General features: G+C 40.7%; 1 protein-coding gene across 1 annotated transcript; it reads left to right on the top strand.

Moving 5' to 3' along the window:
* The first annotated feature begins 3,498 nt into the window (after positions 1 to 3,498).
* Positions 3,499 to 17,428, top strand: alpl (alkaline phosphatase, biomineralization associated). The gene is made up of 12 exons (XM_029432169.1): positions 3,499 to 3,674; positions 8,687 to 8,848; positions 9,492 to 9,611; positions 10,761 to 10,876; positions 11,687 to 11,861; positions 13,368 to 13,543; positions 14,083 to 14,223; positions 14,376 to 14,445; positions 14,559 to 14,693; positions 15,924 to 16,115; positions 16,221 to 16,340; positions 16,567 to 17,428. Exons 2-12 carry the CDS (start codon positions 8,776 to 8,778, stop codon positions 16,830 to 16,832), a joined length of 1,584 nt encoding a protein of 527 aa, XP_029288029.1. The 5' UTR covers positions 3,499 to 3,674; positions 8,687 to 8,775; the 3' UTR covers positions 16,833 to 17,428.
* The last annotated feature ends 245 nt before the right edge of the window (positions 17,429 to 17,673 follow it).

Here is a 17,673-nt window from a genome sequence, read left to right on the forward strand (position 1 = left end):
TAATGAATAACAGCAGAGCTCACCGAGCGCAACACGTCCAGAGCCGTGTAATGTTATTAAACCTATCAATCACTCAGACATTAGCTTGTACTATTAGTGATCTTCGCCTTTGCAATAAAAAAATAAAAATGTAAATCCCTGAAGCAAGTCTAATAATATTCACCCTACAGGTTTGAAACTGTTGTTTTACGTGCTTCAGGAGTCAGAACATCTTATAATAAAGCAGGAACAGTCCTCGAATGATAAAGAGTAAAAAGACTTTCTGCCTGTGACACCAAGAGACCAAGCGGATTTGAAAGTGATGAAATATTCACTTTAGTAATAAATCAGCTTTGATAACTTACATCCAAGTGTGCCTGTATCCAAACAGATGTTTCCTACTTTAACTGGGTTAATTTCCTCTTTCTGCAAAGAAAAAAAAAAAGACACAAAAGATGTTTGCTCAATCTTTTTCATCACTCTTTCAACCGATTTACAAAAATGATCCCTCATTATGCATTATGAAATGTTACATCTTCCATTCTTAGTCCAAGTTCAAAAGTTAGTGTTTGCTTCAAGGTATTTTTTTTAGTTTTTATTGATGATATTTTTCAGGTAGTTGCTTACAATCTCCTCTCTAAGACCCCAGATGATAGATGAGCTCATAAAAATCCAAGCTAACATTTAGACAGTGAAGGTAAATATTAGCTTTAAGCCACTGCGACCATTAGTTCAAGCAAAACAAACATGCAACTGCATTGTGGGTACACACTCATTTTGGTGTGTAAGATGTGGTTTTGGTTGCAGCTGGAGGATTTATTCAGCATAGAGGCTAAACTGTTATACAGGCCACTGAGAAATGTTGAAATGTTAGGCAAGTTTTGGAGGCTATGTGACTCACTGAAAAGTACCAGAACATGAGAAGCTCAGATGGGGAACATCAGGGTGAAAGATGCAAGAAAAAAGTTAGAAGTAACCTGAAAAAGCCTGCAAACAGGCTATTTTATAAGGAAAATATAATGTAAAGTAACCTTAAACATGGAATATTAAACTGATAGAAGATTAAAACACAATGTATCTGCGGTAAATCCATCCAAGGTCCCGTATTCATCCAACGTTATATCATGTGTAGCTTTGTAAGAAACATTATCCCATAATTACTTTACTTTACTGCGTAATTTCGTTAGGAAAACAAGAAGTCTCGTGTCAACAAGCGTGTAGAAATCAATCCCGGCGTAGAAGTCACCACGTGATGTTGTGTCACGCTTCAAAAAGATGCGTGAACGTCACTAAACATTTGATAATTGATAATTCACTTCACGGTATGTGTGAGTAGAGGACATGTTTCTTACCGTGCTGTCAGAAGGTCCGACGCCACTCTCCGTGACTCCGGTGTGCCTTGTGCCCGGGGACAGCGAGGGAGCCTCAGCTGCAACAACCAAAGACACTGCGCTTCTCTGTCAAGATAGTTCACATCCCTCTGGAGAGCACTCCGCTACACCCCGGAAATCATCGTTTCTATATAAGGGGGGTGGGGGTGGGGGGGCTATTTTGACAATCTAGTGTTGTTCTCTCAGGATATCCCGGGGTGTAAGTGTGAAAAACTTACTGAAAAAATAAACTTGCAACCACCACTCTTGAATCTTACCTTGTTTTTAAGCATTTGGTGGTCTGTTTTGATTATTAGTCCCCACCTGATATATAAATATACAGCTAACCTAGGCCTATAGCTCACTTTAAAGCACAGTCCCACATGTAACAGCTGAGATAACACTGAATAAATACAATATTAAAGGATAAATAAAGAATCAAATATTTCAATTGTATTGATTTAAAAAAGTTATTAGACATTCAAAATGTTACAACCTGTCCACGCGCAGTAAAATATCGGCCTATGTTTAACGTGTAAACATGTAAATGCTTTGCATCTTGTCTTCAAGGACCCCCTTGAAGACAAGATGATTCATCTCAAGGGGTTTATCCTTCTAGTAAAGGTTCATAAACTTTAACGTACACTGTTAAGAATATATGACCGTTAACGCCTGTCTGAGTGCAGCTAGCTAACTGTCATCGTTCATCAAGCGGTTCAAGTGCCTGCGACCTTGTTTTATAGCAACTCACAATACTACCAGCAATTTACAGTATCATAAAGCTCACGGCAGAATAGAAAGGGAAGGGAGGAAAAGCAGAAGCTTCGCTATTGTCAGTGCATGCTCTCTCTGGGCCTTTAGGCGACTGGGTCTGCGTCTGCTCTGTTAGTGTACATATTGATTTTCCAGGAAAGACTAATGAAAGAACATAGGTTGAGTTCTAAAAAGCAGGCTTTACACAGAATAATCAATCCTGTTGAGTACAGTGGGATACAAATATTCAATAACAGGCTAGCTACCCCCAACATATACACGCTATGCTGAAGCCTATTTGTCTAAGTGGTTGGGGGAATTAGATGCTAATTAACCAACAACAAAATAAATCTATCAAATAAAGAAAACAGGGGTGAAGATATTACATCCCATATTATGATTGAGATTGTTTTTACATATAAAACTGTTCAGCTGCCACAGTGACATCTTCAGGAGGACACAGGAAACAGCAAGCAGCCTATAATTACACTGCAGCATCACATCAATGTGATTATAATTCAGAGCATATCTCTATTTAATAGGATTTAATAAACTAAAATGTAACCAATATAATTATTTTACCAGCAATATATTAGGTCTACTACGTTATATATAAGCTATATCTGTTTTTCTTATTTTATTTTTATTTTTTTGCTGTTTAGTTAGTTCACAGTGATAAAAAGTAACTAGGTATGTTTACTACAGTACTACTGTATACTTAAAAATAATTATGAGGTACTTGTACTTGAATAACTACATTTCAGAGGCAAATATTGTACTTTTAACTTAAATTTTCTTGACCGCTGTAGTTTTGTAGTTACTTTACATTTTGTAACGATGGTACAGATTATATTCTTTTGTTGAGTTTTGTGTAGTTTGTATTGTCTTCACTTTGGTGCATTTTAAAGGGCTCGTAACAGGCATTGCAAACACATTTAGGCAAGAAATGTTGTGGTTTATGGCCCATGATATATCATTTTAAAAAACATTACATAAATTAAAACATAACTAGGGAAGCTAAAATCCTAAAATATGATAATATATGATTATTAATTCCACTCTACAGTATTTTAAATTGTACTTTCTATCTTATATGTATATATATTTGACTTATTCCTGCATTTTACTTGCATCATTATGTCACTATTTTATGTCTTAAGTATACTGTATGTTACATTGTAGGAGGAGGAACTTCTCGTAATACTTAAAGTAAAATGTTAAATGCAGGACTTTTACTTATGGAGTTTTTCTAAAGTGTTAGTGACAGTAATGATGGTGCACTGTCCCTGAAGCAATGCATCGGCCGTCAGACAGGCGGAGCTCTCGGTCCATCTTCTCCCACAGCATGGGTTATTTCTACAGGTTTTTTGTTTTTTCCCCCCCTCTCCCTCGTGGGATACAGACCGCTATTCTCATACCCCCAGAGCCAGAGCCGAACAACTATGGCCTTATAAAAGGGACTGAAAGCAGCGACGAGCACACACATTTCTCATTTCACGGTGAAAGACTGAATGAACTGCAGCCACATGTGGATCAAACGTTAGACTTTTGTAACGGAAAACGCCACTTGCAGTAAGTAAAACAACAATATAACTTTGTTTTTTAACCAATAACAGGTTGAATTATGTTATCGAAAATTATAGTTAGTCTACAGGTTGTTTTTTTTTATGCATCTTTCCTCCGAGCATCTGCTCTGATAGTGCTGCCAGTTCATCCTTGTTGTTCAGATGCAATGTCAAATAATCTAGTCTGGGTTTTAAAAGATGGAGTTTTGTTTTTTGGTTGACAGTTTCACCTCGACTAGTGGTGTTTATATCAAGTTTTTTCCGGATTAAGTGCTCGACGAGTTTAAATATTATACTTTTGATAAATGTAAATGTATCTAAGCCAGACAGGAATGCGTGTTGTATGTTTTGATAGCAACATGAAAGTCTTTTAGACAGTTGCAGATTATAGAAGTGCTTGCAGAGGAGTCATGGTTTTCGCTGCACATTCATCCACACCCCTTTAATGTGTAGGACGTTGCAGTAAAATGCCATTTTGGCCCTTTTTTATCTTATGTTTTTTTTTTTTTATGTGGTTTGGACTTTTGCATATATATATTTGAGAGTTTGGGGGCATGCACAAGTTTAGGAAGCTCTACTTTGGACTGACGCAAACCATTAAGTATCTTTTATTTAGCTACATATTCACACATAGTGACAGATCAGATACTCAAACAAAGAAAAAACAAGAAATCTCCCCAGGATGAAGTTCATTGCCTATGTGAAAGCTGTGAAAACTGAGAAGAGAACACAATCTTGTCAGATTTAGGACGAGGCACAGCTCGATAAATGTAGAGTTTTGGAGGCAAGCTTCTCATCTATCAGCTCTCCACTCCTGAGCATAATTAGAAGCCTAATCCTTGTTTTAGAGCTGCTACCTGCTGGAGTCACACGGTACGTTCCCGTGTGACTTGCCCCAGGCTTCAGGCTCAGGAAGGAGCTCAGGACTGTTTTTGGTGCTGGGGAATTTCACCCACTTTGACACCAGATGGATACTTTGGAGCAGCCAAATGCTTGGTGACATCATGATTGATGACGTGGGACTTCCTTTAATACTGACCACTGTTGTGTCTGGAATCCTGCTGGTGGCTGTGGTGGCACTGGCTTGCTTCTTTTGCTGCAGACTGGCTGGCTCACTGCACCTGGGCGGACCTGGCAGTTTTTAATAGCCACCGACTACCTCTAGCCTGATTCATCCGAGGAACAATAAAAAAAAAAAAACTGGCTTCATGCATTTTGGATTATTACTGTCGCTTCCATTGACTTCTGCCAGGTTGGTGCAGTAGTTTCCCTTTGGTTCAAGTTTGCCTGTTTCTTATTAAACCAAATTGAGCCTTGCTGTCATGATCTTGGTTTTCTGTTTCCTGTTTTATTTTGAAGTTTCACTCCCCCTTGTGTCATGTCTTGTGTTACTTCCTGTCCTGGTTTTCTTTTCCTTGTGATTGTTGATTTGTTCCTCCTGAGTCCATTCTTCCTGGCCTTGTGTCTTTCTCGCCAAGCTGTGTCTCGTTCCCATCATTAGTTTCTGTGTATGTATAGCCCTGTCTGTTTCATTGATGTTACCTGGTGTCTACCTCTGATTGGTTTGTGTTACTTTGGATTTAGCTTTGTTTTATTAAAGGCTCACTTTTTGTTATATCATCGTCTGTTTACTGCATTTGGGTCCTCCCTTTTCCGGAACTGTAACACTTGCCCAGTTACTAGTTCGAGCAAGCTTTTTGGAAGTGATCTTTCCAAGCTGTTTGGAATTGTATTCTATTTAGTATGAAAAGGTGAAGTTAAAAAGCTATGGTGCTTGTTTAGTACATGACAACAAGCTACATCTTAGTGGGAAACACAAAATAGAGAGCTATTAAACGATACAATTTCACACAACCTTGTCCATACTAAAAAAACAAAAACAAAACCGAAGCATTCTTTTAGAGTTGCACAGGTGAAAGGTTTCTTTGCGATAAAAGTATCTTGAGGTTTTTTTTTTTTTTTTCTAGGTTGACGTGTCCAGTCAATCATTCGCTGTTAATCGGCTTTGTTATGGCCCTTAAACCTCTCAGTGCTATGAAGCTCAATCCCATTAAAATGACCTTGACGATAAGCGCAGGGAAGAAAGGAGGAGGGTGTGAATAATTACAGATAAAAGCCTGACTGGCCAGGACCCAGAAAGGGCCCCTGTTGTGACTACTTAAATTCACAGTGAGGCCTCCAGCTTAACTTTACCAAGCTCTCCTTTTCTCTTCTGCTGCAAAGCCTGATGGACCTAAACGTTTTTTTTTTTTTTTTTTACTAAGACCAGGTTCAACGACGCACACACACACATCTTTCATCAACACAGCTTTGATGACATGAAAACAGACCATTGGTTGCATTATTCAGCCTTATTTAGAAATCCCATGTGAGAGAAGGGAGCAAGTTACGCTGTCCTAGGTCACAGCTGAAGTCTGATCTTCTGCTCGACTGTGAGAATATTGTTTACGAAGTTTACTAAGTTAAAGTATATTTGCTTTTTAATAGGTTTTTCTTTTGAAACTCTACTTTGTTTACTGCTAGTCTTGATAGCTGTTGAGAGAGTTTCAATTGATAGCCATCGGTCAGGGCCTTCTGGGTAACTGATTGCAGTGGATGTGGCTAACACAACTGTAGCCACCCAAGTAATCATGTCTAAAATTTAAGGAAACAGCATTCGTTTTGAGAAGCATCGGCAGCGTCATCTGATGAAGACTCAGGAAAACAAAGACAAAGGAATCTTTTGCGGGAAGATAAGTGGGAAGCAAAGCCAACATTAAGTGGCCAAGAATCTGTCTGCTTGTACTTCCCTCTCCTTATTCAAATGTGTATATTTCCCATTCTTGTTTTTGTGAAACACTCTTAGAGAGGCAAGAGGCACACTTGACCCTTCTGAAGCGAAAAACTACAGACCTGTCTCTCTTCTTCCATTTCTTTCCTAAAATATTTGAGCGTAAGGCCTTCAATCAACTCTTGTCTTACCTTCACCAGAACAATGCTCTTGATCTGCACTAATCTGGGTTCAAGGCCACTCAACTGAGACTGCCCTCCTTGCTGTTACTGAGGAACTTCACACTGCTAGAGCAGCCTTCCTCTCCTCTGCTGTCATCCTTCTGGACCTCAACTAATTCTGTCTTTTCCAAAGTCTGAAACCCAGGTGGAGGAACAAATCTCTGCACGTCTGGCTGACATCTCTCAGTGGATTTCCGCACACCACTTGAAACTCAACCTCGACAAGACCAAACTGCTTTTCATTCTGGGCAAGGGTTAGGGTTAGGCTCTCCCAACCAAGACCTTACTATCAACATCGATTGTTTCCCCGAGTTTGTGACGAAAAGAGAGCTGAGCCAGAAGGCAAAGCTCTCAATCTACCGGTTGATCTTCGTTCCTACCCTCACCTATGGTCATGAAGGCTGGGTCATGACCGAAAGAACGAGATCACGGGTACAAGCGGCGGAAATGGGTTTTCTCAGACGGGTGGCTGACGTCTCCCTTAGAGATGGGGTGAGAAGCTCAGCCATCCGAGGAAGCTCTTCCACCATTTTGGAGCCAGGATAGCAAACCAGTTTATTTGATGGGTATCTGGGTCCCACTCGCAGTGAGGGAATAGCGAGCCGATTAATCAATGCAGAGTGACGCGAGCGAGCTTGATGTATGGTTGGACCATGGCCTGGATGTAGGAAGGGCCTGATCCATTCACAGTACAGTAGGCCAGCACCAGTGTCTTGAAGCAGATTTGGGCAGCTACTGGTAACCAGTGACAGGAGCGGAGTAGTGTGGGAGAACTTGGGTAGATTGAAGACCAGTGGGGCTGCTGTATTCTGTATGAGCTGGTCGAATGGCATATGTAGTCCAGCCAGGAGGGAGTTGCAATAGTCAAGGCGTGAGATGACAAGAGCCTGGACAAGAACCTGCATCGCCTTCTGAGTGAGTAGAATACGTATCCTCCTGATGTTGTAAAGCATGGGTGGGGAACCTCCGGCCTCCGGGCCGTATGCGGCCCGTGAGACAATTTGAGCCGGCCCTCGACGTAATTCATAAATGCACGCAAGAAAATATTTTTCCTGGCCAAGGTCAGGGTCCTTGAACACAACACGAGCGGAACGTGTCATCACGTGGTCACGTCATGTCAAAAAACTTCAATATTAAACGAGACGGTCGTTGACATCAGTGAACGCAGCGCGGCGAGTGTAAAACCTAGAAAGGTGGATGCGGAATGTCGCACTTTCCAGGAGAAATGGACGAGCGATTATTTCTTTGTGGAAGTAAAAGGCCAGTGGGTCTAGTTTGTGCGTAGTTGTAGACTAGTTTGTGTGTCTAGTTAGCTTGAGGTGATGAAAAATAATCTCAACCGTCATTACTGCATGAAACATGCCGAACTGCACTAGCTGAAAGGACGAGTGCGTTTGGATAAAGTTAACGCTCTTCGGTGGAGTTTGGCCCAACAAGCAGCTCTCTGCAGAGCGTAACATACAAACATGGAAAGATAGAGAGGTAGATCACCACACCAAGAACAGACTGTTCCACCACTGCTGTGCAGTTATCACTGCCATGTGCAATACTCACTTTATTTTCTATCAACCACCTGGTACTTATAATAATTTTTATTATATTTAATTATTGTGTTCTGCCTTTTTACTTCATATGTTCTTTTGCTGTGACGAGATACATTTCCCCGTTGTGGGACTAATAAAGGATTTCTGATAAAACAGAAAGATACTTAGTACGGCCCTCGAAGGATGTTGTAAAAACAAAATGGCCCTTGATAGGAAAAAGGTTCCCCACCCCTGTTGTAAAGAGTGTCTGCAGGAGCGGGCTTTTGCGATGCTGGCCGTCGTCTGTGTGTGTGTGTGTGTGTGTGTGTGTGTGTGTCAGTTAAAGAGAATTATATTTGAGGCGGTACAACATAAGCAAGATGTGTGTTGTTTTCCTGAAACGAGTGTTTATTTAAATCAGAGTAAATGCATATTAAACCAGTTTGTCAGTGTGTGACATGATGGCACAGATGTAATAACTAGTGTTTGTTCTTCTTCTCTCTAGCTGTGAGGTGACTGCAGACAGGCTTTCTCAGCTTCTCAAAGTGGCATGTTAAAGCTGTCTGGAGTAACGTCATCGGCACAGACGACAACATGAAGGTGACAGCCCTGCTAATCATTTGCTCCTGTCTGATGTTGGGGAGTTTGGGGAAGCCACAATTCCCTGGTAAGTTACTGTGTTGTTAGTCAGTCGCCCACAAAAACAACAACAAAATAACTGTCCAGCCGCCTGTAATGCGTCAGATGTTCAGCAAACACGGGAAGGCTTCAAGGTTGTAGTAAATGTTTTGAGCCTTTCATGTATCCAAAAAGATGTCCTGTTTTTTTGTCTTTTTAAACACTGGATATTTTGGTGGTGCCAATAACTTAACAGGAAGTTATTGTTTTAATACATTTTCTCTACAAATGATCCCCCTGCTGCTCTGTAGGAGATACGCCGGAGATGTGTTTTTGTAGTGTAACAACTTCTTAATTTTATAAGAGGTGAGCCTCGTCAAATGTGTATGGATTCTTAACATGTGAATGATTTGACTTATTTGTTGATAATTATAGCTGCAATGATAAATTAATCGATTACTCAATTGTCTGAAAAGTCAATTACTTTGATGTTCGAAATATAATTTTAGTCATTTTTAAGCCAAAATGCTAAAACATTTGCTGGTTTAAGCTTTCTAATGTGAGGTTCTGATCCTTTTCTTTGTCATACATTTTGGACTGTTAGAATGAAGAAACTACCTTGGGCTATGGAAAAGTACAACCGTCATTTTTCTATCCAAAGCTAACCAGACTTGATTATTTTCCGTACACAGAACAAGAGAAGGATCCCAAGTTTTGGAATAAGTGGGCCCAGCGGACCCTGACGAATGCTCTGACGCTGCAAAGCCTCAATAAAAACGAAGCAAAGAATCTCATCCTCTTCCTGGGAGATGGTAAGCCACAACATCCATATGTTTACACCCTGAGTAATGGAAATAAATTATTTTCCAAAATGCTGTGTGAGGTGAAAGCTAGTTACTGCAAAAGGATTTGGATTGCAGTAAGCTAAAGCTGCAGTTAAAAAATAACGTTTTGTCATATATTTACTGAAACTGTTACTTTATCCAGACAGTAGTGCATGAGACAGATGATCTGTGAAAATGTTTCTCTGCCTCCTACTAGTGGGCCTAAAGGCATTTGCAAAATTACACCGATTGCCCTTTGAGTCACAAGATTTACTGCTCCCGTCAAACTATGCAGCGCCGATCAAATATTAATCAAAATGATGTTCCTGCATTGCGTATTTAACACCTCAAATGTTTTCAGAAACATATTTTAGTGGACTGTTTAGTTGTAAAATAAGATAGATTGAGACCCGGCCGCCATGTGGAAAACAGTCGAAGCCAAAATCAAGCACCGCCCACCAGCGAGCCACATTTTCAACTGAACAGTACACTAAAATATGAAATAAAACCAGATCACTGGGCTGCTCATTGATCACAGAGAGAACTTTTATCCTCCATCCACTCTGCTCTCTCTGTTCGGACTATATCGGCACGACATGACATTCTTGCGCACTGCTGCATGCACAGTCATGTTTGCGTAGTTAGAGAATAACAAGCATCATCTTACAACTTGATAAAAAACAAAACGTTGACAAGACACAACAGGGAGTAGAACATGTTTTCAAGACATGCTCTACCTTTTTACCAGGGAACTCACAGGATCCTGTTTAAGAAACGAGACTCGGCTGCACAATAAACAGTTTCCTCTGTGCACCCCTAATGCTCCGCTCCTGTAACATTATGCCTGGCAGTGAACAAACTAGACCTGTGGCAAATGTTTTTTTACACAATATAAATGAAATCAGCACTTGTCACATCTTTGTTTCTTGAAGTATCTGTGTTTGAAGTAATTTGAATCTTAAGAAAAATGTTTTTCCTAACAGCAGCCATCTTGTTCTAACATGTCAAAGAAAGCAACCGTCTTTGAGCACAGCGGTGGATGAAAAGTGTTCACGTTTCTCACGTGCGGTCGCTTTCTTTCCCGCACTGAGGGGAATCTAACGCAATCCTAATGGTCAACATGCGTTTGGTGTTTAGGGATGGGCGTTCCCACGGTGACGGCTGCTCGAATACTGAAGGGTCAGCTGAACGGACAGAGCGGAGAAGAGACGCAGCTGGAGATGGACAAGTTCCCTTTTGTGTCTTTGGCCAAGGTCTGACTTTGTTATTATTATACATGTACAATATGACTCAATGTATTGATCTTGCAGTAGCATTAATGCCTTCCCTACAAGGCCTGTGGCCGTAAACAAGGTCAATCAGTTTGCACAGTGGCCGTGTACTATGTTACAGAAATCATAAAGTAGTTTTATTATGATATACCTCATGAATCCTCAGCAGCTATGGCCTTATATGAACCAGTTATCTGGCAATATTGTTTTTCTTTTTTTTTACTGTAAACAAATCCCAGATTCTACTAACACGTGTTGTTTTGTGCAGCCAAAGCCTGTTACAGATTATAGACCTCATTGGTATTTAAAAACACATAAATGAGACACACTGTTGCAATTAGCTCTACTGAACACGAACCAAACACGGTTTCTTGTTAACTATATACATTTGTACTTAAAAAGGTAGCATGCAGTTAAACATCAGGTTACAATACGTGCAGAATAACCCCTCCTCTGTGAATACTATGGGGTAACTAGTCAGGCAATTTACATAATCGAATTTCCTGGAATAATACGGTTGAAAAAACAAATCTATTTGTATTATCCAGAGTAAAAAAGTTGGACAAAAATACACACCAGCAGCAACACCTTTTGAATTGGCAGAATTAATGAAAGTACCTGCTGTGTGAAAAGTGATGCACTAAAGACTTGCAATGCTCATGTACAAAAGTGCCAGTCCAGTTAATCCCATGTCCAAACAAATGACATGTCACAATCATATTAGAAAGACTATAAACAATCCTGTTTGATATTTGAATACTGACCACATGTCCACGTCCTGTGACTCTGCAGACATACAACACTAACGCTCAGGTGCCAGACAGTGCTGGCACCGCCACCGCTTACCTCTGCGGGGTCAAGGCCAACGAGGGCACCGTGGGCGTGAGTGCAGCTGCTGTCCGAACCCAATGTAACACCATGCACGGCAATGAGGTCACCTCCATCCTCAGATGGGCTAAGGACGCAGGTAGAGTGACATGGGGATGCAGAACTGCAATTTCTCAGATGTTTGCAACCATTGTATCATGCGTTTCATGTCCGAGGAAACCTAATTGTGTTTGTAGGTGAATGCTGTGTTCATGGGAAGTGGGAAATGAGTGGGAATACTCATCGAGGCAACTCGACGCAAGCAAAGCAAAGTGTTTTTGAAAGTGATGCTCTTAAAACATGTTTTTCCACTTTGCTCATTCCATTTCAGTTGTTCATCCTTTGATCCAAAGTAATCCTTAAAACCACAGATTTTTTAAAAGTCTATCTGGCCCTTGATATGAAGTTTCTTCAGGGTTTTGGTTGTTTTTTGTTTTGCTAAACTTCGATGTGTCTGCATCCTTGATTAAGATTTCAAGTTGTTGGTAGTGTTCAAAAAACGTTTTTGGCACGAGCGCTTGTTTGATCTGCTCTTCGGATAAGGATACATTTAGACAAAAAAAACCAAGAAAACACCAAGGCATTCTCTTTTTAATGAATTGAAAAGTGCCTTGTTTTTAGGATTGTTATAAATCCATTTGCACATTTATAAATGGCTTCAACCTCAGTAATCAGTTCAACGCTGGAGTCGTAAAGCCAGAACACAACAAGAGTCCTAATGAATGACATCTGAGTTTTGCCTTTCAAGGACACACAAAGGTGTTATTCAATCTGTTTGAATAGCGCAGAGACAAAAGCACAAGACAAAACGCCGCACATAGAAGGAACGGACTGAGTGTGTGTGTGTGTGTGTGTGTGTGTGTGTGTGTGGGTTCAGGGGTCACATATAATAAGAAATCCAATTATTCCTCAGGGAACACAGCGGGCAGCAGCTGACCTCGGGGCAAATAGAAATCCGAAAAGTGATTTTCATCAGGTCATTTCACAAGACTGTCCTCTGCTGGTTTTGCCTTCTTTACTTCCAGAAGATTTAACAGAGGAAAATATTTTTTGAAGTTGGTAAATACTGGGCCATAAATCATCGCTGGACATTGCTGTTAAAAATCGTTATTACGAATATGACCAATATCAACATTTCCTTGTGGGAAACTTGACAACAATTGCAATGTGCAACATTTTAGTGTCTGTCTGAAAGAACATTGGTGAAATCCAGAGCTGTTGAATTGAACGTCCTGAGATGTTTTTCATGTGATTAAAGAATAGATATTCACATGTCCCAGAAGTCCATTTAAATAGTTACAGGTTGCTGTTGGTCCCTACTGGGGGAGGGATTCCTTCCTGTAAGAGAACATCGACACTCCTTGTTCCGTGCAAAAGTGCATTTCAGTTTTAACCAAAGCTAATATGAAGCTTCACGTTATTTCGAAAGTTAGTTAGTATAAAATTCCCTCTTTGTGCTACTTTCCCTCCACTGCAGCTCAGCAAAGAAACACTGCTCAGGGAAACACAAAGAGGGAATTCATCGAGGTCTGAACATGTTCTTTAATCAAAAACTTGCTGTGTGTGTGTGTGTGTGTGTGTGTGTGTGTGTCCGTGTCCACTGCAGGCAAGTCCGTGGGAATAGTGACAACGACCCGTGTCAACCATGCGACTCCCAGTGCTGCTTACGCCCACAGTGTGGACAGAGACTGGTACTCCGACAATGAGATGCCAGCTGACGCGCTGAAGGACGGCTGCAAGGATATCGCCAGACAACTCTTTGAAAACATCCCAAACATTGACGTGAGTCTAAAGTGTTAATTATGACACGCAACCTATTATCACGTCATCTTATTATGTCACTAAATGCCCTGTCTCGCATTGTTGACAAAAGTGAAACGTAATTGGTGCATCAGCACCGGGATTCGGAGCCGCTCTTAAATTGAACAGGTTCTTCCTTGGACCATGCTTCTCCCTTCCACCACGTCTCATGAACATATGGCCAGTAGTTTCTTCTGTTATCCTGCTGAAAAAAAACAAACGAACCAAACCGAAAACATAAATTCCATAAAGCACAAATGTAACATGTAGCATTTTTTGTCATACTTTAAGTACAAGGACTAGCTTTTAATGTCTTCTACATGGATCATCAGCTGGTCAGCCGGGGACTGTGGGGCTTGAAATATTTAAACTTTAAACCGAAGACTAAAATTAGCTTAATTAACGAGCTAGCTACAGCTGACAGAATCTGCTAACGACAGTTGTCATTTCAGCCAGCACTGAAACACTTACGACTAAGATTGCAATTTCTTCTATCCTCTTATTTCTTGTGGCTTTTCCAGGTGATCATGGGTGGAGGGAGGAAGTATATGTTCCCTAAAAACAAGTCCGACGTGGAGTACCCTGGCGTTGCGAAGCACAGCGGCACACGAAAAGACGGAAGAAACCTGGTGCAGGAGTGGACTGACAGAATGAAAGATAAAGTACGCTTCTCCTCCTCGTTCCTCTCTTTATTCTTCTCATTTCTCCGCTCCCTCTTTTTATCTTCCCAATTACATTTACATATTCTGGAGTTCAAAGGGACTGCGGTGTTACCACTCACACTGTTGTGCTGCACATTTGTGACTTTGTGCAGAAAGGCTATTATGTGTGGAACAAGAAGCAGCTCTTATCACTGAACCCTAACAACGTGGATTACTTATTGGGTGAGTTTCCAGACTCTGTGTCATTATAAAACTCCCCTTGAAGTGTAAACGAGCCATATGTGTTTGCATTTGCTGCAGGCTTATTTTCTGCACCGTGCCTTCTGTTATTTCAGGTCTCTTTGAACCTGCGGATCTGCCATACGACTTGGAGAGGAACTCTGAGACGGATCCCTCGCTGACAGAAATGGTGGAAGTGGCCATTAAGATCCTGAGGAAGAACCACAGGGGATTTTACCTGCTTGTCGAAGGTGAGTTTGTGGTGAAATTGAATTGTCCGGTTTCACAAAGATCTGTCAGGCTAGTCTACTGACTTAGTTTCTGTTGGAGAAATTGCAGATTTCAATAGTGAATGTCCCGCGAAGAGGCCTTCTTTACAGTTGCGACCCTATTAGGATTATTAAATACATTTTTGCAAAAGACAGTCATTAGCTTTTTCTGAAACTGAATGGAGACAGTTGTATGTTTGTGCGTGATAACAGTATGCTAACTAGTCATTAGAGCTGGACTCTGGAGTTTTGGCCCGATTATTGTCCGATTCACCTGATTACCTGGTAATGTGAGGGGTTTACAGAACTGTGCGCAGACTCATCTGGTCCGCCCCGATTAATTTCAAACTTGTTTGATATATGGAGGTAACAATCTGGATGATTACGTCAGTACTTTCAGAGCGCAACCACAACAGCCATTGAGAGAGACAAGCAGCTGATGATGTTGCAAAGCGTTAGCATTAGCCTGTAGCCTCTTGAAGCTAACGTTAGCTAGCATACTACTGTTGACAGATATTAAAACTGACTCAGCTCAACAAATCTCGCCTCAAGTTCTCGCTGAACACCGCGTGACCCCAAACATTTTCTCATCCAGACTTGTTTAAACTTCTACTATTGTATTGTTCTCACTGCACAGCCTTACTACAGCCAGTTGTTTCACCACGTCAGTCTCCATTTTGTTTTCATCTGCTTCCCCATGAGACCCCGTGAGTTGGTGCTTTGCTCCCTCAGACACGATAATCTTAATAATATCCCGCAGTGCCTTTATTTTCTAATCTTGTCGTGTGTGTGCATGTTTGAGATTAGAGAGAACAACAGCCAGAGGACCTGGTTTGTTTTATAATGACTACAAGACTGATATGTTGTGTTCAAGTTGAGAAACCTACGATATTCAGGAACATTTACATGAAATGGAGATAAAGGCCATTAAAAACAACAAATGACGTTAAACAACATTTATCAACTGTGAAAACTAAGAAATTAAATGGTTTGTGGTTTAAGGATTCTGTTGTTTATTCTTGGCAGAAAACATGAACCACAAAGATTCTGTATCGGTCAACGTGAAGTACTGAGAAATGCGTGAATGGCCAATGTTATTATGATATTAGATATAGAAGGCACAGGAGTCAGGGTTAGGAGATAAATGAACAATTAGACACAATGTTACTGTGTCTTTAAGAGTCTAACAGGAAATATGTGTCCCTCTACCAGGAGGTCGTATCGATCATGGACACCATGAGGGCAAGGCCAAGATGGCTCTGCACGAAGCAGTGGAAATGGACCGAGCCATCGGTCGGGCCGATCTCATGACCAGCACCCATGATACCATGACTATAGTTACCGCTGATCATTCTCATGTGTTTAACTTCGGAGGCTACACAGTCAGAGGAAACACCATATTTGGTACGTAATGATAATTCAGTAGTGTATACGTCTACCACATGTTTAGTAGAGCTGCAAGTAAATGTTTCTGGTTCTGTTGTAATGGTTGGGTTAATGCATCCATAGGTTTGGCCCCAATGTTGAGTGATGTTGACCAGAAGTCCTTTACCGCCATCATATATGGGAACGGACCAGGTTACAAACTTGTTAACGGCGCGAGGGAGAATGTCTCTACTGTTGACATCCGTGAGTAAAATCAATCATGAAAGATTACAGTTTACTAAAGGAAAAATAAATCTGCTTCCATTTAACTGTAAATGGTGTATAAAAATACAAACAGACATTTCTCCACCTGCTTGCAATATACAATAAGAGTTTTAATCCAACAACAAGGTTAAGATTAGGGTGGACCTTTTCCTTTCATGTTTCAGGAGGTAAAAACAATAAAATCTTTACATCTTTTTTCTTCCAGATAAAAACAACTACCAGGCCCAGGCAGCTGTTCCTCTGAGCATGGAGACTCATGGAGGAGAGGATGTGGCGGTGTTTGCTAAAGGTCCCCTGGCTCACCTGTTACATGGGGTCCATGAGCAGAACTACATCCCTCATGTGATGGCGTATGCAGCCTGTATCGGCCAGAACAAGGAACACTGTATGTCACGTAGCGGGTCTGCCGGTTTACGCCCCGTCCTCTCTAGCATCGTAGCCCTTCTCACAGTCACCCGACTTCTGTGCTGACCCCCCCGACGATCCTCATCCTGTTAATATCCCCGATTTAACCACTCATGCAGTTTAAGATTTCAATTTCCTGTTTTGTTATTTCTTTTTCCTAATTTTACTCGACAATATTTGTTTTCATTGGACCAGTGTTAGGGCTTTTTGGTGTTATCATAATGAATTGATTAAAGCGTAAGGGTATCGGTCTATGGTTGTTCAAGCAAATATGAATTCTTTACAAAATAATCCCCCCCAAATCAAGGATTTTAGGCCCCATGAAGACTCTGTTAAATGTAAACCCTTTAAGTTTGAATAGATTGGTTTAACAAATGTTTGAACATGTTTCATATTTTAAATGTGCAGTTTACAAAATCTACCTCATAAGCTTGCAAAAGATCTCTCATGCAATTATGGTGCGTCGAGAAGGGCACATTTGATGTTCAAAATTTAATGCCGAAACCAGAGGCTAATGAATGTATAATTGACAAAAGAGTAAAATATATATATTTCTTGTCATACTCCTTGTGCATACTTGGAAAAAGCCCACCTACCATTGTTGTGTCCAATAACAGAAGTTGTTAAACCTCTTAACCAATAAAAGACATGTGTTCTGAGCATCTTTTGGCTGTTTTCTTGCAACATTAATGGTTTAAACTTCCCCTAAATGTTGTTAATATATTATTTAGATACCTAAATATAGTTTCTCCTAATTGTTCATTATTATAATACATGCTTTGAGCGTTAATTCTGCTGTAGAACATTTTAGTTCAGGGGCCACATACAGCACAATTTGATCTCAAGTGCGCCGGACCAGTAACATCACAGCATAATAACCTGTAAATAATGACAACTCCAAATTGTT

Source organism: Cottoperca gobio, chromosome 5 (genome assembly GCF_900634415.1).
Source record: "Cottoperca gobio chromosome 5, fCotGob3.1, whole genome shotgun sequence".
Classification (NCBI taxonomy): domain Eukaryota; kingdom Metazoa; phylum Chordata; class Actinopteri; order Perciformes; family Bovichtidae; genus Cottoperca; species Cottoperca gobio.